The sequence below is a fragment of the Leucopleurus acutus genome (genome assembly GCF_964270905.1).
Source record: "Leucopleurus acutus genome assembly, chromosome: 14".
Lineage (NCBI taxonomy): Eukaryota > Metazoa > Chordata > Mammalia > Artiodactyla > Delphinidae > Leucopleurus > Leucopleurus acutus.
Genome location: NC_139156.1, coordinates 60,809,530 through 60,836,100, shown reverse-complemented (window position 1 = coordinate 60,836,100; position 26,571 = coordinate 60,809,530). Strand labels below are relative to the sequence as shown.

The window sequence follows — 26,571 nt, the reverse complement described above, 5'->3', positions numbered from 1 at the left end:
GCCTTCCACTAGGCCTTGGGGACCCTGCGCAGGTCAGAGATCACTGAAGGTTCTTAGAGTTCCTGAGCTCCGTGTGCTAATGCCCTTCCCTGGGGGAGTGTGGGAATACATGTGCACACGTGTTTGTGCACGTGGGTGTCATGTGTGTGTGTCCATGTGTGTGCATGCCCACAACATCACTTAACCTAAGGCTGTGTATTCTTTGTTCTCTAAGGATCAAGACAAGACCAGGCCTCTGTCCACCCTGGCCAACTTGGCCATCATCATCACAGACGTCCAGGACATGGACCCCATCTTCATCAACCTGCCTTACAGCACCAACGTCTATGAGCATTCTCCTCTGGTAAGACCCTCCCCAGCCCTTGTGAGACTTCCCTCTGCACCTCTGGTAGGGATGGGGGCCCTGTTTGGTGGGATGGGCTCCTTGGCGTTTCCTACTCCCCCAAACCCCTATGCATGGCAGTGATGGGTGGCCCAGCACAGTGAAAACCCAATCCCCTCTTGTACCACACCCCACCTCCTCGTTCTCTCACTTCATCCCTGGAGGGCTCTGAGTGGCAAAGAGCAAAGACTGGCTAGTGCAAGTGAAGGGCAGCAGTTGAGAAGGATTCACATGAGATGACGGGGATGCCCGTGGAAAATCCAGCCTGGGCTGGAGCGCAAATGCGGACTCAGCCAGGCTCCCCAAAACATCAGTGGGGCTCAGCCATGCCCCCCACGTGTCAGTCAGTCAACCTGCCTCTCTCGGCCAGCCATCACTGCCCAAGGTGGCGGCCACCTGCCATCCGCCCCGCAGGCCTTCTTAGCCTTGGCTCTTCCCTGAGAGCTCACAGCTCCGGCTGCCCCTTCTGACTGCCCAGACTTTGGGTTTCCCAGGGCCACGTGTTCAAGAGAGGCACCTGATTGGCCGTCGTCTGATTTTTTTTTTTTTTGGCTGCGTTGGATCTTCGTTGCTGCATGCGAGCTTTCTCTAGTTGCAGCGAGCAGGGGCTACTCTTCGTTGTGGTATGTGGGCTTCTCATTGCAGTGGTTTCTCTTGTTGTGGAGCACGGGCTCTAAGCGCGTGGGCTTCAGTAGTTGTGATGCGCAGACTCAGTAGTTGTGGTGCACGGGCTTAGTTGCTCCGTGGCATGTGGGATCTTCCCGGACCAGGGCTCGAACCCGTGTCCCCTGCATTGGCAGGGGGATTCTTAACCACTGCGCCACTAGGGAAGCCTGGCCATGGTGTGATTTTGTGCCATGTCACAAGGTCAGAGGTCACCAGCCAGCCTGTAGACTGGCTGCCCGTGGGCCATGTTTCCACCATGGTTGTCAGCTGTGACCGGGGGTCTTAGAGACAAAGCATGCCGCTGCCCCCGGGCAGGGGCTGTGGGTGGGCAACTTTGCTCAGCTGTGGGCCAGGCAGGCAGTACTAGGCATCCCTTGTCCGGCAGCCATCCCTGCTTTCGTACAGACTAGAATAGAACACCCGCTGTGGGCTGATGAATTGGAAAAAGGTGGCTCCTCGGGCAAACACAACCCCTGGACATACGGCTCGGGGAACAGCTCTGTGGAAAGAAAACTGTGCCCCTCCTTCTGGGAACTAAACGTGCTTAGAGGAAAGACACAGCTTTGAGAGCCAAGGGGGGCACACACCTGAACGTGTGGCTGTTCAGCGCCCCACGCGCATGTCTGCACAGGCTCTCAGAGTTGGGTACAAGTGAGAGGCAGGCTCCCCTGACCGGAGTGCAGGCCATGCTCCTGGACCACCACAGACCAGGAAGCCTGCCCCCCGAGTTTGGGACCATGGTCTGTCCCGACCATCGGCCTCCTCCAAGCACCATACTGCAGGCTCCAGGTATGAGGGGGTATCCACTTCTTGGGGCCGCTTGTGCGCTGGAGGGTCTGACGAACAAGTTGGCCTCCTGTTGCAGGTGTCTGAAGCTGCTTCGAGGGCAGAGGGAGACATCTGAATGTCCCCACCCCAGCCGTCTCTTTCTTGGTGGTCCATGGACAGCAGGAGCTTGGGCTTTCAAGACTGTAGGCTGCCTCCCCCAAAACCTCTTTGCTAATAAGCACTCATATTCTTCTCCCTGACCTTTCAGACGAGGTGGGCGCTTGCATCTGCCCCCAGCCCCTGGCCGTCCCTTCTTAGTGCTCAATGCTCCTGCACGGCTCACTCACCCTCGGCTCCTTTGCTGGACCGCGAGAGTAATGCGGCAAAAATGGGGTCTGCTGTGAGCATAGCACACCGTGGGTACTCAGGAAGTGTTTTTGGAATGAGTGAATGAATGAACGAACGAACGAACAAACAAACAAACAAACAAATGCCCTGGTCAGACCAGCCCTGTCGCTATCCTGTCATCCTCATCACCCTTTGTGCCTGCTCTGGTCACCAACCCCAAGTCCACCCGTCTGTTGGTTCCCAGCTCACTGACGACCTTTCTTGGAATTTTTTCCTGGCTTCCTCCTCACTGGCCCAGGCATAGACATCCCTCTCCCCTCAGCTCTGCTGGAGTTCACCCTCCTTACGCTGCATGACTTCCCACTGAATTGTAGCCACACCTGTAATGTTCACCGACGTGTAAGTGGGTTACTTTGGGGCTCCTGGTCACCAAGGTGGCTGAGTCTTTGGGACCTGTGGGAACCTCCCACAGGCCTCCCAGGGCATCGTGCTCAGGGCTGAATGCAGGCAATATGGGCAAAGCCAACTTGTCGATTGAAGTGAGGACATGATGGTGGCTGGGCAGCCAGGGGTCTCGGAGCAGGTCGCTGTACTACCATGTACTTGCTTGGCCAAATCACACGACTTCCAGACCTCTTCCTCTTCGGGGAACCGGGGCTACAGCTGTCTCAATTGTGCCCCCCTAGCCTGGGGGTTTTAGAGATTGAAGCACCCAGCAGTGCCGGCATTAACAGACGTTAGAACACCGCGGTTATGTGTTGGGATTGGGCTGGGGGTCCCAGCCTCAGCCTCATTTCAGTGTCTCGGTGGTCAGCAAGAGGGGTGTTGGTGTGAGTAGCGTCCGAGAGCTTCAGTTTGTCTTGTCTCTCCTGGCATCCCTGTATCGTAGCAGAGTAATACTAAATGTAGCTGTTACTACAGGTGTTCCTTCCAGATCTGCAGATTTCTGAGTTCGTCCAGCCGTCCATTCCATTTTTCATTCTTTTACTCATCCTCTAGATGTTCATTAAGCCCCTGCTGTGTGCAGGGCCCTGTGCTAAGCCACACTTTCCCGATGATTCCACGGGCCCCTGCTAGGATGACTCCTCAGAACAGGCAAACGGGGCCCTTTCTCCCCTTGTCTCCCGCGCTCCTTATGCTCGGTTTCTTGACATCTGACATGGTTCTTCCTCAGGATGAGGGACCTTGATATCTCTTTGCCTTGCCAGGGTTGACCCTTTGGCCCCGCAAGGCCACTAAAGCCAATGTCTGGGGGGCTCCCAGGGAGCAGGTCTGAGTCCTGCCTCTTGGGTCATGACCAGGCGTGGGCAAGCCAGACAAGGAAGTAAGTTGGGAGATTCGGACTCTCCCAGCGCCCACAGAATCGCCTCCGTGTCCACACACCTCTGGCCTCCCTGCCTCCAGACTTGAAAGTTCACCGCGTCCCTTGCACAGCTTCCCATACACCCTAAGCCTGATTTTTCCAGGCTTCTAATCCGTTTCCGTGCCTTGATCTGGGCCCTCCATGTCCCTTTACAGTGTGGAGCCCTGATTTAACGCAGCACTTTCCCGGCCAGGCCAGGGTAGAGGAGCTCCATGGCCTGATCAGTCCCCCAGGCCGGAGGACCCAGGAGTCCCCCATCCCCGGCCCTGCCTCTGCTGGCCCAGCGCCTTCATCCAGACCCTCGCCCACTCTCCCTCACTCCCCCTTTTTATCTGCAGCTCCCAGCATGTTACGCCTCCCTCTATCAGTGTATCAGGTCAGCATGCCTCATCTAAAGTGTATATATTACCTAATAAAATCCTTCTTATTTGGGATTATTGCATCAAATTTTAATTTCCTCACTCGAGCAACAGCATGTCGGCCTGCCCGTCAGTGAAGGACCGATAGAAGGTGAAAAGAGCGGATAAACTGCACAAATTACTGCCAGCCGATGCCTATCAGCCCTTTGACTGGAATTGACTGGAATTAAGGACTGAGAAATAGGATTTTCTGCCTCAGAATCTGCTGTGGCAGCTCCTGTCGGAAGTCTCTTCCGGCCCCATCGGCTGCCTCCCCCCAAGGGCGCCTCCCACTCCCGAAGCAAACTGCATGTCATCCTTTCAAGTCCTTAATCCTGTCATGGAAATGGGGGAGGGGCATGGTGCTGGGCCGGCAGGGAAAGAGGTAGACAGGCCCCCTGAGGCTCCAGCTTCAGCCACTCTCCTGGCCAGCTTCTTTGGAAGGAGGCAACCACAGAAGGGAGAGTCATGTTCCTTCTAGAGCAGTCCCAGCTCGTCTCAGCTCTGCCCCGACTTCCCTACTGGTACCCAAGCCTCAGAGGCTGGGGCTGCCTGGCACCCTCACTCACCCCCTCACCACACCTTGAGCCGCAGTCTCTCCACATGTACCCTCACTGTGAGAGGTTGTGAGAAAAAAGTGAAGGAACCTATGCGGGAGCCCAGCACAGTGCTTGGCACACAGTAGGTGCTCAACTAATGCTAGCTCTCCCTGTGAGCTCCTAGCTCTTCTCTCTATAGAATTCCCAGAAAACGTCTTCCCTCCAGGGTGGGGATTATTAACCTGGGGTCCTGCGGGGCCTGCATTTTGCTGGAATTGTTTGGAACGTCACATGCATGCATAGTCTGGGAAGAGCCCTCTTAGCTTTCATCAGATGCGCACGGCGGTTCCAGGCTCCAGTGAATAGTGACAGTCACTTTTATAGCATTTTCTGTGCACCCAGTGCTGTTTCAAGTGCTTTACATGTATCCCTCGCTGAGGTGTGGGACTGTTGTAATACCCACTTTATAGATGGGGAAAACCCAAACGGTGAGAAGTTAAGTAACTCACGCAAAGGATTCAGATCCAGACAGGCTGACCAGAGTCACACCCTTAACCCCCTTGCTGTACTGATCTTCCCCCAGTAAGGAGTTGGGACCCTGCATGCCTGTGCACTTTTAGCCTCTCGGGGGAGGGCTTGGGGGCGGAGGTGGGGGCCTCATTTCCCAGGAAGCCTCCTGCTTGCAGTGTGGGTTCCTATGAAGGGAAGAAGCCCTGTGGCCAGGTGGGCCCCAACTCTAGCCCTTCTGCGCCCACTTACCTGCTCTCCTGGCCATACCCTGATGCACCCCAAGCTGGGGTACCTCTCTGGAGAGCCAGCCAAACAGAGTGTACCCCTGTAGAGGGGCCCAGGCCCGCGACGGGCACTTCTCTTTCCTCTCATCTTTGGAAATAGTTTCAGTATATTGAAAATATAATCACTGAGACTGAAACAAGAGCCGTGGGTTCCCAGGAGCCCCTAGTCCTCCCTGTTAATTCCTTCTCATAACATTTCCAGTCTTTGTGGCTGCACTTGTATTAAAAGCTCAGGGTTTTATTAAAAATGGATTTATTTATCCAAAAAGATGAAAACGCAAACTTTGTCAGGAGCCTTTTAGAGCGCGCTTCGTGGACGCTCAGGTGTGGCTCTTCCGGGGGAGAGCCAGCCTCCTTGCCGTCTGGTCCTGGCTCTCCCACTGGGCCATCTGAGCCCTGGCCCCCCAGGAGGACTCCAGGCTGCCAAGGGCAGGGCTACCCATGGGGAGGTTCTCACAGGGCTCTGAGGGCTGAGGGCTCCTTGACCACCACCTCCCCTCTTTGCACAGGCCAGCACTGGCCCCCTACCCGTCCTCCTGAGGCTCACTGACCACTCCAGGCCCTGGTTGTACGTCTGCAAGCATGCAGCTGCCCCTTGAGGTTTATTGTTTAGTGACTGTCTGGAATGGTGCTTTGGTAGGCACTGGGCCCAGCTGACCTGGCAGGCCAGTCCCTGCCCTCGGCAGGCCAGGGGCAGCCAGGGGACCCTCATGCTGGAACACATGTGAGGCTCAGATTGGATGGGGCCGTAAAAGAGGGAGCTGACCCTGTGTTGAGAAAGCCCTTCCTGGCAGCTGGAGCCTCAGATCAGAGTCCTGGACTCTCAGGCCTGGGGACAAATCCAGGCCTCTCTTGTGTAAGGAGTGACACCAGGAAAGGCATACCCCCCAAAGACGCCCCCTGGAGTGATGGGGGGAGCCGTTTGTGTAGACCCTTCAGATCTAATGCAGTGCTTCCCAGATGACCTCCCACGTACCCCTGGGTCTGAGGCTGTTAAGATGTTACACGAAAAGAATCTGTCTTCAGCTCAGAAAACGGGGGAGAACAAAGGGTAACAGATTTCTTTACCGCTTTACTACTTCTGGGAGCCTTTACCACATTAAAGCCCATCGTGCGTCTCCAAGGGAGGGACAGGGAATGTATGTTTTCCCATATTTGGCATGAATTAATACATGTAAAGTGCTTACACTAGTGCGTGGTACATAGCCACAACTTTCATAAATGACAGTTATCATTACTATAACGACCTGTTACAGAAGCAGCATCTCCTGGCAGGCAGGAGCATTTTGGAGCCAAAGTACCTGACCTTGAATCCTGGCTTCACCATTCCCTCTTCGCGGTGGGACCTTGGAAAGGCCACTTAACTCGTGGTGCTCAGTTTCCTCATCTGTAAAATGGGGCCGTCTCCCGGGGTAGTTGAGAGGATGAAATGAGTTAATACATAAAAGGCGTTCGCAGCAGCGCCAGGCACGTAGTGAGTGCTGGAGAAGGGCCCCTGCCGCCGCAGGTGCTTCACACTCTCTCGCACAGCTCAGGTCCTCAGAACCCACTTCGAGAGATGCGTCTTTAATAGCATCTTTCTCAGACTTTGTAACAGTCTGTTTCTTCCATGGGATCTAGCTAGAGCTCCTGGGCTGGGGGGAAGAGCGGGGAGTGCAAAGGAAGGAGCCAGACCTGCTTTCTGTGTGGCCTCCGCCTCTGCGCTGTGTGCACTTCTCTGCTGGAGACGTTTCCCCTGCAACATTCTCACCTTCCCTCAGCCAAACCTGGGGGCGTTCAGGATTGCCGCACACCTGGGCTCAGGAGAGGCTGGAGTGACAGCTGTGCAGGGGAAGCACTGCCCAGGAGGGTGAGGTGGCAGATGCCCCTCCTGTGTCCTGGCAGGGAGACCAGGAGGCGTCGGAGGCACCTTGCCCCCAGGGCACTCCCTCCAGGTCAGAGGCCTGCATGTCAGGAACTAGCCTCTTTCCACAGGAGAAGGTGCTCAGGTGGGGGTGGAGGGTGCAGCCTGCAGGCTTCAGTCTCCAGCTGATGACCAGTGAATATGTGAGAGGCACCAATGCCACAAGAGACGTTCATTAGACATGCAAATGCCAGGGTTGCTATCTCCCTAGGGGTTGGGGACAAGGCTGTCCTGCTCTCCATCAGTCAGGGGAACTGCAGCCTGGGCCGGAATCTCAGGCAGGCATGGCTGGTGTGATAGGGCCTGGAGAGCAAAGTGAACATTGCCCTGGGTGAGGGGCGACTCAGCAAGTGGTGGTGGTGGCGAAGTTAGGATCCAATCATTTGTACGTTCATTTATTCAATCACTTGGCCAATCAATTGATACTTGAGTGTGCCCATTATATGCCAGCATCTCTTCCTAGTGAGTCGTAGGCCTCCAAACCCCTGCCGGTGTTGTGTCTTTTTTTTTTTTTTTTTTAATTAATTAATTAATTAATTAATTTTTGGCTGCGTTGGGTCTTCGTTGCTGTGCACGGTCTTTCTCTAGTTGTGGCGAGCGGAGGCTACTCTTCTTTGTGGTGCACGGGCTTCTCATTGCAGTGGCTTTTCTTGTTGCAGAGCATGGGCTCTAGGTGCGCGGGCTTCAGTAGTTGTGGCGCACAAGCTTAGTTGCCCTGCAGCATGTGGGATCTTCCCGGACCAGGGCTCAAACCCGTGTCCCCTGCATTGGCAGGCGGATTATTAACCACTGCGCCACTAGGGAAGGCCCCTGGTGTTGTGTCTTTTGCCTGGAGCACCTTCCTTTTTGTTTTCTCTCTCTGGCAAACTCCTACTCACTCTTCATGACCCATCCTAAATGTCACCATCTGTACAACCCTTTCCTCCAGGTGGACTTGTACACTCTGGGGTACATTTATGCATCTAAGCAACCTCATATCTGTATAGCAGTGTCTGTGCATATTGTGTGCTCCCCAAAAGCAGGGGTCCCCGAATCCCCATGTGGGAGTCCCAGCACCTAGCCCCTTCTCCCCCAGCGCTGCAGGGAGAATGAATGGGGTGTGGGGCAGAGCCATGTGAGGCAGGAGCTGCTGGTTGTAGTGCTGGATGGGGCATGGTTCAGAGGACCATGGTGGCCTCCATGGTTGTCACGGTCATCCCTGGAGATACTCATTTTCAGGATTTATGATGCTTTCATTCACAGAGTAGTTGATTCATTATCTTCTCCTTTACTCAGGCCTTACTGAAAACTGAGTTGTTGTTATTCATATTAAGGTGGGGAAAAACAGACCAGAGGGGTGCAGCAAACTTCCTGAGGTCACACAGCATTGATGTGTGTTCGAGATAGAGACCAGACCTCTTGTCCTCCTGCTGGATGCTCCTCCATCAGCTCTTCTTCCCTGGGTGGTTTATCCGAATGAGGCGAGTTGGGGAGGGGAAGGGGAAGCAAGAGAATCAGCAAGATTGGGCCTCTCCAGTGGACATGGAGGTGTTTGCCCGGGGGCCTCAGCGTATGTCCCAGGGATGATGGCCTGTGTACTCGGTACCTACTTCCTAGGCTGGCCAGGAAGTCCCCATGAGGAGGGAAGCTGTGGGTGCCCGGACAGCTACAAAGAAGAACAGCAGCCTGGGGGCGGGGCGACCAAACTCAAGTCCTTTCTCTTTCCCACCCAGGGCACGACGGTGCGTGTTATCACCGCCATCGACCAGGATAAAGGACGTCCCCGGGGGATTGGCTACACCATCATCTCAGGTAAGGCCTGGGCTGCCCTGGTCCCCCACCCTGACTCAAGAAGAGCTGCATTAGGAGTGTCAGGCTCTGCAGGACAGTGGAGAGATCTATGGCCATGTGGGACAGTGGCATGAAGGGACCTGCCCCCAGGGACAACCTTGGCCAAAGGTTCCCAGGCAGGGAACTGACGGGCTAAAGGAGGGAGGAGCAGGGGAGGGGAAAAGGAGCTTGGAACAGAGGCTTAGGTGCCCGGGGCTGCTGGGTGGTGTTGGAAGGCAGGAGTGTGCGCCGCTGTCCGAGGTCTCAGGCTTCTGGGCACTTTGGGGCTCTGAGCCCAGGTCGTTGGTGACTCTTACCAGTGCTCTGGGATTTTCTTTGTTTTTCTTTACTCACTTGATGAAAAGATGGCAGCTGTTACATCACTTTAGAACTAATACAGCTGCAACTTCGGCTGATTTCACGCTCCTTTTACATTTCTGACCGTTAGAAAGTCATGTCTCGTCTGGAATGTTGCAGGGAGGCACGTAAGCCCTCCTTCCCCGCCCAGTCTCTTGGTTGAGCAGAACAGTGACTGAATGCAAAGAGGGTTCTGGTTGATGGGACCCCTCACCCCACGTCCCCACCCAAAGACTAACAAAGCAGCAGCTCCTTGGCTGTCTTGGGACTGGGTGGCTTTGGAGCAAGGCGGCTGGTGAGGTCCAGGAGAAACTGCTCACTCACTCACACACTCCAGACCTGTCCCTGTTCTCCCACCCACACCCACACCCCACACGTGGCCTCCCTGCCCAGCCCGCTGGTGAGTGAACGGTCAGCCTGGTGCATCTGGGCAGGCCAGACTGATGGCCAGGAGGATGGCAGGCCACCAGGCCAGTGTCCACGCCATTGCCCCTCCCTACCACACTGCCAAGAATAGAGAGTGGCATTTTGGGGGCATTTTCTCCCTGAAGCTCAAAAGGCACCAATGTGTGTAGTGATCAAGAACATGGATGGAGTCTGCTGAGCATCCCGCCTGGGGTGGTTCTCCATACCTCAGTTTCTCATCCATAAAATGGGAGCAATTAGAGTATCTACCTTAGGTGGTTCAAAAGTCAGAAGACTCACTATATGTCAAGAGCTTAATTAATGCATGTAAAGTACTTTATAAGTGTTAGCTGTTTTTATTATTTCTGCTAGCAACTAATAATACCTTCCGGATGTTGAGGGTTAGCTGGTGTGAGGGAGACCCCTCACATCCTTGGAATGCACGAAATCAGGGCATTATGGGCTTCCTGTGACCTGCAGCTTCTAAGCCCAGTTATTGTGCTTCTAAGCCCAGGGGGCCCCAGGACCCAGAGCGAATGTCAGACCAGCTCATGTGGTCAGTAACAGCAGTGTGGGTTTGGGCCTCTGCTCCCCGCACCCCATTTCCTCCCCATTCTGATGCCCAGGACAGGACTCAACAAGAATAAAGCCCGAGATGTACTTGTAGAGTGAATGAATGAGCATCACGCTAGAGTAACGGGTATTCAGATTCCAGTATGCCCAAGAATCGCCTGGGGCTCCTACCAAAAATGCAGAGTCCTTGGCATGCGGGAAGATTCTCATTCTGTAGCACTGCGGTGCAACCCGGGAAAGGTCCTTTCTCCCAGTGCTCCAGAGGTAGGTGGTCCTTAGGCCAGGATATGGAAAAGGAGGTCCTAGGAAGGAAGCCATTCTGTAGGAAGGCAGAGTCCTCCTGGGAATTAGGGGCCCTCTCCTGGTGAGCAGAGGAGATGGGAGGCCCACGCTGATACTGGTATCCTTCATGAGTCTGTCAAATTGGGAAGCAAAGCAAGTGCCTCCCAGTGACAGGGGGCTTGTGCTGGAGATCTGAGGGAACACCGGTGAGCCCCAAGGGTGATGGAGTTGGGGGCCTAGTATGAGGTGGCAGAATGGGCGGGACACCTGGCTGGGTAAGGGATTGTCTCCTCATCTCATTGGCTCTGGGCTGCTTCCAGACATACTCCTAGGTGGGGGTGGGGAGCAGGGAGCCAGGGCCTGGCCTGAGGTCATGGACAGACTGGAAATAATGCCTGCAGTGACACTGGGAGGCCATCCTCCAGGGCATTGGTCCATTTCAGGTCCGTGCTGGGTGCCAGGCCACCAGCCCCAGACCCTCAGGTCCTCTCTAACCTTCAGAGATGGCCCCGGTCACCCCTTTCCTCTGGAGCAGGAGGCTGCAGGGCAGAGCTGCTTTGATATCTGGGCTGGGCTCTGAAGCTTAGAGTCTGGGGGCAATTGCCTGAGGCAGCATCCTGTGAGATTTCCAGAGGCACGCTCTCCTGGGCCAGGTTCCCAAGTGCAAACAACAGGACGAGGAGGGAGACCCAGGATGTGAAACGACAGGTAGGGGATGTGTGTGAAGGTGGGGGCAGGAGGCAGAAAGTTCTGGAAGACCTGGAACACTTAGCATAGTTTTATAGGATTCCCGTTGCCAGCACAGATGTGCCTTCAGGGCTTTTAGAAAGGATGACAAATGGGTTTTCTCTTACCTGCCAACTTTGATTGATTGGTAATGGCTGCCCGAAGAGGACCAGGAAGCCAAGCAGGCTCAGTGCGGTAATCAGTTGGTAGAGTCTGCCATGGGTGTGGAAATGGAGGGGGCAGCACTGCGGCAAATGTCTGCCATCCTCTCGGTGAGGTAGCACTTGGCAGGGTGGCCACGATGGTCTTCATTGTCATGGGTATTTGCCGCCACCCGAGCGCACCCAAATCCTTTTCAGACAGCTTGAGGAAAGGGCAGTCCTCTTTCTTCCCTTGCCATCCTGAGCACCTGGCTCCCCTGCCTGCCCTTCTCCCCGGGGCCTGGGCCGGTGTGGACTCCCTGTGAGCCAGCCTCAGCCCAAACCCAAGCAGGCAGGCAGGAGGGCACAGTCCCCAGGGGGACAGGTGGACAGAGGCTAGGATTTGGCCTTTTCTCTACTTCCCCCAGCCGGCCAGGGTAGACACTGCTGCAAAGAACATTGTCTGCCGAGGGCCTGGCCTCACACACCTGCCTCTCCAAGGGTGTTAAGTCGCAGCCCTCTCCCAGGTGGCTTGGCCGGTGCCTGTTTGGCTTGAAGCAAGAAGAAGGGATGCCCTCCCGGGCCCCTTCATGCTGACTGCCCCAGGCTGGCCCTGAGTGCCCAGTGTGGGAGCCTGCTCCCGCCCAGGTGCTCTGGAACCATTTTCATTAGAAAGAAAGAACTGAGGGCCTCAGGGTCTCCTGGAGCTGGGTGCGAGTCCTGAGGGCACCGTGGGTGACCTCCAGAGCCTGGGCAGGTGGTCTGCCTCAGACACAGGCCTGAGCCCATGGCACAAGGTTAACCTGCCCAGCTCCCTGAGGCCCTGTCCCCTCCGGGCTGTTTACCGTCCCTGCAGCCGGGGGGATTTATGTCCGCACACCAGTGCTTTCCCCGTTACTAATGACCCCTCTGTTTTGCCAAGAACAAAGAGGCCTTCAGAGGTAAGTTATGGCTCCACTGCCATCAATTTTTTCTCAGCCTCTTGTGGCCAAACTGTGACCAAAGAAGGACAAGGTTTTTGCCCAGAGAGGACCTGGCACGGGCCTCGTCGCTCCCTCAGCCCGTGCCTGCCCTGCCGCTCACCAAGGGCATCACTTCCTCCAGGGCCTGACTTCTGGAGCTCTGCAGGCTCCTGTCCCCGGTGGCCAGCCCAGCCTGTGGTCTGAGCAGACACCCTCCTCTACCAGATGGAGGTAGTCCTGCTTCAAGGGGCAGCTGCCCCGCAGAGCGCTGGACTTGGAGTCCAGAATTGTCAGTGTGAGGCCCAGCACCCCCACCTGCCGCAGGGTGTCCAGCAAGGCGTTTGGCCCTCTTAACCCCATAATCCTCATTCGTGGAATGGAGATAATAACTCCCATGGCAGATGAGATGATGCCAGAGAGACTCTAAAGGGCCATAAAATATATTATTGTCAAAGAAAGATCAGGACCGGGGGTCCTTGGGACTCCTAGTCACTCACTTTCTCCTTAATTTATTTAAGTATAGAGAAGTACGTGGTTGAGAGTGCAGGCTTTAGGGCCGTGTCCAGGGTGGTGATTGCTAGCTGTGCTGGCCAATACGGTTGCCCGTGTGGCCCTGTAGCACTTGAAATGTGGCCAGTCTGATTTGAGCTGTGCTGTAAAGATAACACACAGGATTTTGAAGACTTGGTATGAAAACCAGATTGTAAAATATCTCAGTAATGTCTTACATTGATGACATGTTGCAATGGTATATTCAATGTACTGGGTTAAAGATACCATACTGTTAAAATTAACTTTACCTATTTATTTTTTCATTTAATGTGGCTGCTAGAACATTTCAAATAGCACACGTGGCTCACATTCTCTTTCAATGAGCAGCTCTATTGCAGAGGTAGACCGCCTTGGCTTGCCTTCCGCCACCGACCAGCTATGTAACCTTCCGAGCGTCAGTTTTCCAGTCTGTAGAGTGGAGGTAATAATAACCCACGTCTCACAGGGACGCTATGAGGACTCAGTGAGCTGAGACGCGGACGCGCTTAGCAGAGCACCTGAATCTGTAGCAAGAGCTCAACAAATGGGGCCTCTTAACATCCACCCACAGTGGATTGAGGGCCTTCTCTGTGCGAATGTCCTGAGAGCTGGTGGGGCCCGAATCACTGTCTCAGCCTCAGGAACCTGCAGGCAGTCAGGGGGACAGGCTGCAATGCCTTGGTGCAACACTGTGGAGACCAGCAGGGGCTGTGCTGATAATTGTTAACATGGAACAATGGCTCCTTGGGGGGTCCACTAGTCCGTTCTTTCTCCTTTTGTGTACATTCAAAAATATCCGTCATGAAAAGTGAGAAAGAATCCGTGGGAGGGGGGAGCCTCCCCAGCCGTCACTGGGAGGGGAGGCTCAACGAGGAGAGGTCATCTAAGCCAGCCCCGACAGATGAGCGGGAACCAGCCGGGAAGTGTGGAGGGAGGGTCTGTTGCAGGCAGAGGAACAGCGAGTACCAAGATCCCAGAGCAGGAGAGCGTGCAGCCCGATCTTGGCGCTGCAGTAATTGAACGTGGCTGAGCTCAGCACGTGAGGGAGGCCGTGGGGGAGGAGGCCACAGGGGGAGGCGGGGCCAGCCACGCAGGGTGTAGAATGCCCAGCCCAGGAGAAAGCCAGGCCCTGGTCCTGAGGGCCGTGGGGAGCCAGGTCAGCAGGGGAGGGACGTGGTCGGGGTTGCCTTGTGAGAAGCTCACAGTGGGTTGGAGGAGGGCAGGTGGAAGCAAGCAGGTCAACGGGGAGGCATTTTCATTTTCCATAAACACCGCACTGATGAATTGTGTCATTTCACTCTCTCCTTCCTGTAATTGACACTAAACAAACCCTTCTCCGGTACCCGAAGGCCCTCACCACCCTGGGGTGTAAGGATTTGGTGAAGGAGCCCAAGCTAGCACTTTCCACCACTTTCTGCATTACAGCGCCATCTCAGCCCAGACACCACTTTCCAGGCTGAAGAGGCTTAACCTCTCTCATCAGCCCTTTCCCTATCTGAGCCCTGCTTCCCCGGGCCTCCCGCAGTTCTGCAATATCCCCCAGGGTGAGGGGAGGGGAACCCCATTTGTTGGGTACCTGCTGTGAGCCAGGCACTGGCTGGACCCGTTTATCCCTCACAATAGTGTATGAGGGAGACATCATTACTCCACTTTATAGGCACGTAGAGCAAGGCTCAGGGACTTTTATAGACTGACCAAGGGTCACAGCTACAAAGCAGAAGAGCAGGGATTTGAACCCAGGTCTCTTGGGTTCCAGAATATAGCCAGTTTGCATGATGACACTGGTTCTCCAAGTGTTGGCTCCAGATCAGCTTCACCTGGGAACTATATTAGTAATGAAAATTTTTTTTACCCCACCCTAAACCTGAATTAGAAACTCCAGAGGTGGGGCCCAGGTGATGCTGATGTGGCTGGTCTGGGGACCACCCTTTGAGAAGCTCTGGTCTAGAAGAGCACATGTCATCAACAAGATAATATCACCCCCAAGGGGGCAAAAATGTATTCTGAGAGGTAAAAAATATCTTACTTCTTTTATGTATAAGGCACAGATATACATATGTTATATCTGTGGTATTAAAATTTCATGCAGCTTGGGGGAGCAGTTAGGAAAAATGTTTCAAATGGCTAGGGAGGTTGGAGGGACATGCGATAATGAAACACAGGTTGAGAAATGCTGGCCTAGAATGAAGAATAGGTGCGCAGTATCAGGGCTGAAAGCCCTCAGTCCCAGCTTGAAAGGCAGTGGCCTCACCACTGGGTCACACTGGCGGACTTGCCCAGGTTGGTTAGTGAAGGACAAAGCTCTCACTCGCCCCTCGCTGGATTTCACTTTCAATGCTACCAAGTGAGGCAGTTCCTTGAAAATACATTGAGCGCTTTGAAATGAAAGCTGTGTGTGTGTGTGTGTGTGTGTGTGTGTAGAGAGAGAGAGAGAGAGAGAGAGAGAGAGAGGAAGAATAAGCAGTCAGACTTGCCCAAGCCCACACCCCCACATATGCCAATAACTAAATCGGGCCCCTGGCCAGGGCCTAGTGGGGGACAGCTATCACAGGAGACCATCATTTGAATCACTTCAAAGCCCTTGTGATTAAGCTGCTTGGCATGTTTCTTCCCCCAAGAAGTAAAAACTCAGGAAAAGCAGATCTGCTTTGGAAGTCTGAACTGCACACCAAAGCCCCTGGCTTAGAGTACACAGTGGGTGACTGGAAGCCCCAGAAACCTCAGGGCATCTGGCCAGGCACAGTGGGGAATGGATGGAGCCAAGAGGGAGCCAGGGAGGAGTCAGGGCAGATCAGACAAGTGGTGGGGCCAGTTGGTGGAGGGCATACAAGGCAAAAGATATGGGTGTTTGAGCATGGCTTGGGGTGGGAGGGTCATCAGAAGACTTACCTCATAGGAGTTCTGGATGATCGGAACAGGGAGCACTGAAATGAGGGTGATATGCTAACAGGTTACTGCATCAGTCTAGGGGAGGACTGGGGGTTGTTGTGAAGATGTACAGGAGGGAAGTCAGCAAGGTGATATAGTGAAAATATGGTGCAGGAAAAGGGGGAGACAAAGAATCTTCTAACCTCTAAGGGGTTTCTGGTGGTAGCCTAGGCAGAAAGGAACATATTCATACGGAAAGCTGATCTGCTTACACCTATGACTGCCACACTAGACCCGTGTCAGCACGTGTACCAGATCTCCCCCATCCCATACCAAGGCAGACATCACTAATTGATCACGGCACACTTTCCCACTGAGCCCGAATGGGCCTCCAAGCCTCCATCAGCCACTGGTAGTTGACAGGCGTTCTCTTGAGAGCTGGAATGAATTTGCCATCCAAGGTTTATCCAGTTTGCATCCCATGGCTCTCTTCTTTCAACAATATTTAGGGACAGTGCCTCTGACTTTTTAAAAATTTGATTAAACATATATTATTTCCAGTTCTCTCCCACCACATACCAAAACAACAGCAATAGGTCACACTAACACTAAACTCCTCCTGATGAACCACGGGAGAGCCCGCACTTCATTCTCCCTGATCCTTCTCCCTCCTCTCTCCAGGGGTACACTTCTTCTTCGCTCCTGCTACCCACACTCTTCTGTGCCCCACCTTTGTGATAAACCTGAGTCTTTGTTCTCCTCTCCTTTACGGAGGCCCTGCACGCTCTTTGTCGTAGCTGTGCCTTGCCCCTTGCTTCAAATTAGTCAGTGGACTTTGAAGAGGTTTCACCGCCATGGTCTGAGACCCTCCCTTTCTGCTTCTCCTCTTTCCCACACCCTCCTCATGGGCAGGAGTCTCTGACCCTTGCTCGGGACACCATAGAGCCTCCTGTGGGCCCCACGTACTGTGCGAGCACGCCCAGGACCTCCCACTTAGGCCCAAGCAGCACCTCGATTCCGCCTCCACAGCTGGGCAGGGGATGGCCCTCCACTCAGCTCAGAACCCACTTCTCTCCAGGCCTGGAGTCTGGCAGACCAGTCGTGGCTGGAGGCTGCTTTCGGGGGCTGGGGCTCATTCTACTTCACGCCTAGTGGTTGCTTTGGTGGGAGGTTCTAGTCTGGTTTCCCCAGGTCAACAGGTATTTGTCTTTTTAAAAATTTGGCTCATTTCTAGTTTTTCCTCATCTCTAAATAACTGCTTTTTATTGAACTGCTAGGGGCTTGAGATCCTTGGAGGGTTGTGAAATTAGCCGGCGTTTGTTTTGCATTCTCTTTCTTTATCTTGGCCCACTTCAGGCACACAGGACTGCTTTAGACATCGTCCTTGGCCTACGGTCAGCACTGGTCCACTTTGGTTTCATTATTAATTTTTAATAATATTGTGGACACCCCTGAACCCACCAACCAGCCCGAGAGCTAAACCATCGTGCATACCTCACATACCTGTGTTCCTCGTCCAGTCCGTCCCCTGCCTCCCCGTCCCATAGCTGTCTCTTTCAATCTTGCATTTTTTCATTCCTCTGCTTTTAAAAATTATTTTGTCACATTGCATTTTGCTTGCCTTTAGTTGTCTTTGAACTTTATTTAAAAAGTATCATACACAGTCTCCTGGGACTTGTGTTTTCTTTTCAATATGATATATCCAAGATCCATCCGTATTTTTTTGTGATGTAGATATTATTTGTTCATTTTCATTACTCTGTATTACTTCATCATGGGAAACTATCACAGGTCATCCATTTTCTTGTCGAGTGGTGTATACACTGATTTTTGCTATTACAAGCCATGCTGCTCTAACATCTTGTATCTCTCTCTCTCTGAACTTGTGGGAGAGTTTGCCTTGGGCTACATACATCCTCTCTCACCCTCACCCTAACCCCAGAAGGCGGCTGGCCAGAGCCATTTTACAGATAAGGAAACTAGACCCACAGAGCTCACGAGACGTGCTTAGGGTCCCACAGCACATAAGTGGGGGACACAGGATTCAAACCCAGACCTTCATGCTTCCAAAACCCACATTCTTTTTGCTATCTTTTACTCTTCTGCCTGGGAAACCAAGTGATTCGTGTCAACCCGCTGGTCTGCGTGCCGGACTGGAATCCTAGGATTCATTCATTCATTCATTCATTCAGTTAACCAGTGGATATTAATTGAGTGCCTACTGTGTGCCAGGCTCCATGCCAGACCCCGGGGACCAACCGTGAAGGGAAAGTCGCTGTCACTGTGCCCACAGAGCTCACATTCTAGTGAGGAAGAGATAACTAAATATCATCAAAGGCAGTGTCTCCTGGCCATGTTAAGTATTGGGAAGGAAATACCAGCATGAGGGGCAGGTAACTGGGGCGAGGGGCCACTTAGGAAGCGGGGGTCAGGAAGGCTGGACAAGGGGGACGTCAGCCGCCTACCTCAGCCTCCCCAGGCTGTGGGCTTGGGAGGGGATCTCGTCCTCCCACCTCAGAAAAGCTCTCAAATATCTCTGGGGAGCTTTGAACCTGCAATGAGCCCCTCTAAGCAGCTCAGATTCCCAGCTCCCTTTTTCATCTGACTCCCCGGATGACTGCTCAGCTTTCAAGGCAGCCCCCAGCCAGGGCTAATCTGAAATAAAAGTTTTTATTTATCTAGCTTGATACCTGGTGCAAGGTTAAATCATACAAGAGAAAAAGCAATAAAAGAGAAAGATTAAGTGTAAGGCGCCGTCTTAGGCATGCCCTTTTGCAATATGGTTACAAAGATATTAAGCCTGAAGTCAGCCACAGCCTCACACTGCTGTTCCCTCGCCTCTCTGGGCTCTGCGCAGCCAAAACAGGAAGGAGGAGAAGAGAATGGGGCGGGGGCCACAGGAGGGAGACACCCTGGGGTGCCCTGCAGAGAGGGTGAGTGAAGCAGATGGAGTTCTAGTGGCTCAGCCCATCAGCCACCTCCCGCCCCTACGCGGCTCTGATTCATGACTTCCTGGCGGAACAAAAATGTTGACATCTGCACCTACATTCCCCTCAGCATCTCCATGTCATCAGCATTTATTGTGTGCCTGCTGTGGGCCAGGCACCCTGCAGAGAGAGTGGGAGAACTCTTAGTAACAGGCCCTTCTCACAGCCAGCCTGACTCAGGTCTCAGCTGACCTGGAGCAGGTTACTTCTACTGTCTGCGCCTCAGTCTCCTCATCTGTACAATGGGAATGGTAATAGGGTTTATCCAAAACATTATTGGCTGGTTGATGACAAGCGCATGCAGAAGATACTGGGGTTCCTCAGCACGCAGGTGGTAATGGAGTCCCTAGAAAGGCAAATGTCACTGGCTCTTGCCTCTCCTCTCTGCCTGCGAAAACCTAAGACTACAGCTCTTGGTAAGATCCCCAAGCATTGCAGGGGCCCCTATGGGCAGGGAGGGAGGCGGTTCCCATGTGCTGTCTAACTGACCTGGTCTTTTGCCCCTGATCCCTTGTGGGTGTCCCTTACACAAAGCCAAGAAGGTAACTCACCTGGGCCGCTGCTGTGAACACCCTCCGTAGCCACTGGAATGGCCCTGCATGCCCCGGACACTCCATGACCCTGGAGCCAAAGTGGATCGTGGGCAGAGACAGGGGCTGCTCCTCTCCCCTACCTGCAGCTGCACTCGGGCCCCACAGCATCCCTGCTGGGCCCCTCTGTAACTCCATGACTCCCCACCATATAAACAGCTCCTCCCACTCCAGCCTTCAGTTGTTGTCTTGGTGGGACCCAGACAGAGCCATGAGGATACCGTGACAGCCTCCGCACCCCCATCTCTCCTACAGAACCCATGTTTTAAAGCAATTAAAATATGAAAGGAAAGGGAAGGGACCTTTCTTTTAGCCCACATATCAGACACTGTGCAGGCCCACCCACGGGTTCACCAGACAGGTCCAGTATTGGCCCCAGGGAGAACCCAGCTGCACAAGTAATTCATCATACAAGCCTGAAGCATGGCATGTATAACAAGTGCTCCAGGAGGTCAGGAAAGGGTTTGTCTTTGGGAAAGGCAGTCCTTGAGGTATGATTTAGAGAGACCATAAGGAAGGGGGCATCACCAGTCACAGGGCAGGGTGTGAACACACATTCAGGGGACCTCCTATCCAGCCCTAACACCCTCTTCCAACATGAGACTCACATTGGGAGAGCTTTGAATGCCAGAGTAAGGGGTCACAATAACACAATAATAGTAGCAAACACTTTGTGGATGCCTAGGACTAGATCTAAATGCTTCTCCTGCATCAACTGTTTAAATTCTCCTACTAACCCCATGAGGTAGGTACTATTGTTGTCAGCCCATTTTGCAGATGAAGAAACTGAGGCCCAGCTGCCCAAAGTCACATGGCTGGTGGGAGGAAGAGCAGGTTGGCTCCAGAGCCCACACTCCTCCAGTGCCCCTGGCCTCCCCTCCCCTTCCCCCTGCCCTGAGCACCTGATGGGACTGCCGGGCTCTGGGAGTCACTGGATCTACCTGTGGGTTTGGCTGTCTTCCTGGGCCCCTGCAGCCCTCCCTCTGCCTCTCTGTCAGGTGCTCCTCCTGAGTCAATTAACTGGCTGCCCCATTCAAATATTTGACCAATATCCTGGAAACAGAGATTTCAGGGCAGATATTTTCAGACATTGATTGAAGTGAACAAACATTCTGACACAGAAGGAATTTATTGCTCACATTTTCCTTCTGCTGGGCTGTGCTCCATTCCAGCGCCTTCAGAAGACATCTCTCTTGTGGGGGGCAGTGGGCTGGAGTCAGGCTGCCTCTGTTTACTAGCTCACTGCCCCTCCCGCCCCCTCCTGCTGCCAGTGCATGAAGATGCCCCACTCTGAAGGACCCCATCACTGAAAGCGGAAGCTGAAGGGCACTTCGCAACAATGTCCAGCATAGCAAGGGTTATTTCAAAGGAGCCAGTGACTGATTTTTCTTCTTAATCATGGTCGGAGTCTTAAATGTCCGGAGAGCCATTTAGTTGGGACTCAGGGAGCACTTTGGAAAGGACGACTTGAGGTCCTGGGATGCTGTCGGTCCTTTAGAAGTTTGTAGGGACAGAAGAGTTACCGCCTCCTGACTCAGCAGATGCTTAGTGAGGAGGTCTTGGCGAGCCAGCCTCCCCTCTTGGTGGTCTTGAGGAGACAGGATCTAGAATGGAAATTGGAAATGGAAAACCATTCTGTGAGAAGCTTAAGGATTTGCTGGGGAGGTAAACGTATGAAAAGTTGCTTGTCCATCCTAACAGCATTTGCTGAGGGTCTCATGCTTGTCAGGAAGTCCTCTGGGAGATCAGAGAAGGCTGAGTGCGTTGGGGGCGGGGGCTGGGGCGAGGGCAGCAGCTTCACCCCAACTGACCGCTGATTCCCCAGAGAGATGATTTTAAGTGACACACGGGCGGGGCGTGAAATAGCATCACATCACACAGTGAGAGGGCTATTCCCTTCTCAATTCTCTTTTAGAATTTCTATTGCTGTCAGCGTTGTCCAGCAGGAAGTCCAGTTGGGTACTCACGTCTTTAACACCTCTCTACCCCTTGGCTTGTCTCCCTATTTAACAAAAGGAGAGCAGGCTGGAGCCTTCAGATGCCAAGCTGCTGCAGCTGAAATCTCACCACGTACGCTCATTTTCTCTATTTTACAGTGACTATTTATGGCCAATGAACTGGTTCGCCATTTGTGAGCTGCTTAGATAGATTCTTTTAGAATGATTCTTTAAGGGAGAAAAGGAATCAAATGAAAGAAAAATAGAAAATAATAATAATAGGAGTTGCATACACATATGGAAAAAGTTGGGAGGGTGGCATCCAAATGACTGAAGATTGGGCAGTCCTGACATCGGAGTAACTTGACCTGAACCTTTCCTTATCTGTACCATGGGAAGGACGATGGAGCTCCCGGGGGTTCTGAGAGTTGTATCAGTACATGTAAAGTGCTCAGAACAGCACCCAACGCCAGGCAAGAACTCAGGAAACACCAGCCCTCTATTGGATAGAATCGTGTAAATGATACCGCCTTGGAAATGGGGGAGGACTAGAGCCCACAAGGCAGTATTATTGAGACTGAAGGATGGGTGGGTTAGGTGGGGAGGAGGGCATCCCAAGCAGGTGGGACCAACTGGAGCAAAGCCTTTGAGGAAGGACTGACTATTCATGAGATGCCTGAAGGGCAGCAGACAAGCCCACTGGGCTGTAGAGGAGGAAGGCGGAAGGTGATTTGAATGGTCTTACGGGTCAAGCTATGGAGTATTGGTTGTTCCTTTTAGCGCACCTGTGGTTCCAAGAATTCAAGTATGCTTAGGAAGCTCAGAGAAAGGGGCCTTCTGTGAGGCTGTGGGGTTCCTATAGGAATCCGGGGCAGACCCTCCTTGGAGTCAGGCCTTCCAGGATGAGGACCTGGGACAGAGCCTGAGCCCTCTCTCCTTTCTTACAGCATTTATGTTTGTTTCCTATGGCTTCAGTAACAAACTAGCACAAACTTGAGGGCTTAAAACAACAGAGATGTTTTCTCTTATGATTCTGGAGGCCAGAGTCCAAAGTGATTTAGTTCCACACGGCTAAAGTCAAGGTGTCAGCCAGGCTGGTTCCTTCTGGAGGTTCCGGGGGAGAATCCACCCCTTGCCTCCTCCAGCGGCTGGTGGCTGCCAGCATTCATTGGCTCGTGGCTGGAACACTCCAATCTCTTTTTCCCTGGCCACATTGCCTTCTCCTCTTCTGTAGTCAGATCTCCCTCTGCTTCCCTCTTTAAGGACATGTGTGATTATTTGTAGGGTCCAGCCGATAATCTCCCCATATCACGATGCTTAACTGAATCACGTTTGTTAACTTCCCTTTCGTTACACCAGGTAACATTCAGAGGTTCCAGGGATTAGGACCTGGCTGTCTGATGGCCATTATTTAGCCTACCACAGCATCTTTCCCCTCTCTGAAAATCTGCCCCGCTCATGTCCCTCTTCTCCAATGGCTCCCTCGTGACCTTCCAGGATGGGTCCATGCATCTACCTAGTCCATGATGGCTATATTGACCTCTCTGCATCATGGCTACTCTTGAAGTGTCCTTTTGGCTTCTGCCTCAGCTGTCAACCATCTCCATATTCTAGTTTTCCAGTTCCAAATTTCCTAGAGGGCGTCAGATTGGCCAGCTCATCATCGCAAGCAGCGTCCACAAGCCATAGGGACCTGGCAGCCTGAGATGGTGTCATCCGGGAAGCTGGTACAGAAGCGGGCAGCAGGGCAATGAGTGGGATGAGCCCCAAATCCATCTAGTACATTTTAAAAGATAGACGATAGCCCAGTGGGACAGAATAGAGCTCTTAGAACCAGACCCACATATACACATGGGAACTTTGTATATGATGAAGGTGGCATCATCACATCAATGAAGAAAAGATGACTTGTATAGTCGCTGGTGTTGGGAAAACTAGCTCACTATATGGAGAAAAATAAAGCGAGATCCGTACCATGCACTGTATACCAAGGTAGACTCCAGATGGATTAAAGACTTCAATGTGAAAGGTGAAATATAAAGCTCATAAAAGGAAACGTGGGGGTATGGCTTTGTGACCTTGTAGTTGGAAAGGACTTCTTAACACCCAGGAGCACATGCCATAAATGAAAAATTGATCATCAAAGGATTTCCAATTCCACTGAAATATACAGACAAAGTTAACAACAGATGACATGTGTGGAACAGATTCTTGCAACAATTAAAACCAACAAGGGACTCATATTTAGAATATATAAGGAATTCCTGCAAATCAATAGGAAAAAGTTGGTAAAGTCAATAGAAAAATAAGCAAAGTATATTCACAGAATGGGACACCCCGAAGATTAGTGGATATACGTATAGGTACCAAAACTGTCTAGAAATCAGAGAAATGCAGATGGCAGTTACAATGACCAACTTCTTCATACTCACATGGGCACACGGGCCAGGTCCTCCCTTTGCCTGTTTTTGTATGATCTACAAGCTAAGAATGGATTTTAAAGAAGAGTATTTTTGCAGTTGATTTGATGGTAGTTGCACTATCTTTGAACTCCATTTAAGTAAAGTATTATCCTTTGCCCCAAAATTCCACTCTTCTTACTAGTAGACCAGTGTTACAAAAAATTGTGCTCAATTATTGTTATACTTCAAATTTCATCAAAAATTTTGTGGAAATTTGTTTTCTCTCTTGATAAGTACCAACATAATGTCCTCAATTTTTCCTCTTGACCTGCAAGGTCTAAAATATTTACTATGGCCTTTCACAGAAAAGGTTTGCCAACCCCTACACTAAAGAATACTCTGTATCAGTATGGAGGTTCCTTAAAAAACTAAAAATAAAACTACCGTATGACCCAGCAATCCCACTACTGGGCATATACCCTGAGAAAACCATTATTCAAAAAGAGTCATGTACCACAATGTTCATTGCAGCTCCATTTACAATAGTCAGGACATGGAAGCAACCTAAGTGTCCATCGACAAATGAATGGATAAAGAAGATGTGGCACATATATACAATGGAATATTACTCAGCCATAAAAAGAAGTGAAATTGAGTTATTTGTAGTGAGGTGGTTGGACCTAGAGTCTGTCATGCAGAGTGAAGTAAGTCAGAAAGAGAAAAAAAATACCATATGCTAACACATATATGTGGAATCTGAAAAAAAAAAATGGTTCTGAAGAACCTAGGGGCAGGACAGGAATAAAGACGCAGATGTAGAGAATGGACTTGAGGACACGGGGAAGGGGAAGGGTAAGCTGGGACGAAGTGAGAGAGAGAGGCATGGACATACATACACTACCAAATGTAAAATAGATAGCTAGTGGGAAGCAGCCACATAGCACAGGGAGATCAGCTCGGTACTTTGTGACCACCTAGAGGGGTGGGATAGGGAGGGTGGGAGGGAGACACAAGAGGGAGGGGATATGGGGTTATATATATACATATAGCTGATTCAATTTGTTATACAGAAGAAACTAACACACCATTGTAAAGCAATTATACTCCAATGAAGATGTTAAAAAAAAACAACAACTCTGTATCAGTTAGAAGCCAGATACTATTAGACGAAATCACCATTTTTGTAGGTCAAAAATGGTCGAATGTCATCAGTTTCATAGGGTTCAACTTAATAGATGTACAGACAGCAAGCTATTGTAGATAAATCTTTAAAACCTAGTATTGAGTGATAAAAGAAATAGAATGGAATAGCATAATACCATGTCTGTAAGTTAAAAAAAAAAAACGATAGCCACAGTAGATATTTAACAATAATACAAGCACATACAGAGACATTTAGCAAAGCACTGGATTGGTACTTCTTTGGGAGAAGAGAAGGAGTAAGATGGGAGGTAAAGGGGAAAACCCACCCAACTAACAATAACATTTACTAACATTTACTTGGTAATCACCACGTGCCTGGCACTGCTTTAAGCAACTCGTATATGAACTCATTTACTCCTCACAGGAACCTGATGTTAAAGGTACTATCATTGTTGCCACTTTACTGATGGGGAAACTAAGCTCAGAGAGGTTAAGTAACTTGCCCAAGGCCACTGAGCTTGTAAACATCAGAGCCAGGATTTGGACCCAAGCAGTTTGGACTCCAGTTTTGGAGATCAAATCTGGAGTCCAATAAGATGGATATAGTTCAGAGGGATGTAGATGGACCCAACAGACCTGAAGAAGGAAACACCCCTTTTACCTAAACCCTACACCCATTCCATGCCCAGGAAATCTCTGCTGTTTCTTTCTCATCTTGCTTCTCTGGGACTCAAAGCACCTACCTCACACACTGGCCATCCTAAAGGCACAGTGGCCAAGGAGTTAGGAGGTACGGACCCTGTCCCTAAACTGACTCAACCTGGAGTGATGGGATGGGCCACCCACAGGACAAAATGACCGACTGGCTGCTCCCTGAGAAGTGGCTTCGGCATTTGTATGCTGAGGTAGCAGCTAAGAGCTTTGGATCTGATAGATCTGAGTTCAAATTCTAACTCCAAGTTCAACTGCCTGTGGGACCACAACAAATCACTTCTGTAAATTGACGTTCAAACCCCTGCCTAAAAGAGAAGGCAGTGCTTACTTAGCACAATGACTGGCACATAGTAAATGCTCAGTAAATTACTACTGTTCACAAGTTCATTCACATCACCTAGGAGAAGTGACTGCTTTTCACTGCACCTTCTTGAAAGAAGGGTACTTGGGAAGAGCAGAGAGGTGCCTGTGTCATCCCATTTACCTGATTAGTCTGCCTGTTCCACTGTTATCCATCTTTCTGTACTCCGCCCCTCCTTCAAACCTTATCTTCCCACTCACCGCCTCTGGAAGCCTTCCCTGACCACCCAACTTGCCCCGTCTGCTGAGCTGATGGGAGCAGGTTGGTCACTCCCTTTCCTTTTCTCATGGGAGGTTCATGCTCACCAACCAGCTCAGCTTCCATTTGCTCTCTGATCCGCTGTCCCCCACCCTGTGCCCAGGACCGTGTCCCCTCTGGCCTGTGGCTGCCTGGTTGGCTCGGGGTCCACAAGCATCTGCCTTCTTATCTTCATTCTCTTCCTCCCCATCATGGTGATCATGGAATCCCCTGGAATCCACATGTCCACCAGGCCCCTAGGACATGAGCCTCTGAACCCTGGAGGCCTGCTTGGGCCCCATCCACATTTCCCTGGGAACCTAGAAAGCAGCCATCCTTTCCTAAGGGGCTCATGTGTGCCTGAGCAGCTGCCAGGGGCCTTCACC

General features: G+C 51.9%; 1 protein-coding gene across 1 annotated transcript in view; it reads left to right on the top strand.

Annotated features, from left to right (window-relative positions):
- The window catches only part of LOC309971799 (cadherin-23-like), a gene marked incomplete at both ends in the record, with an annotated part of 325,411 nt that overhangs the window by 126,426 nt on the left and 172,414 nt on the right, over positions 1 to 26,571 (top strand). The window contains 2 exons of the mRNA XM_082855179.1: positions 215 to 343; positions 8,874 to 8,952. Coding sequence (XP_082711305.1) covers positions 215 to 343; positions 8,874 to 8,952 — 208 coding nt within the window. The remainder of the gene's footprint in view (positions 1 to 214; positions 344 to 8,873; positions 8,953 to 26,571) is intronic.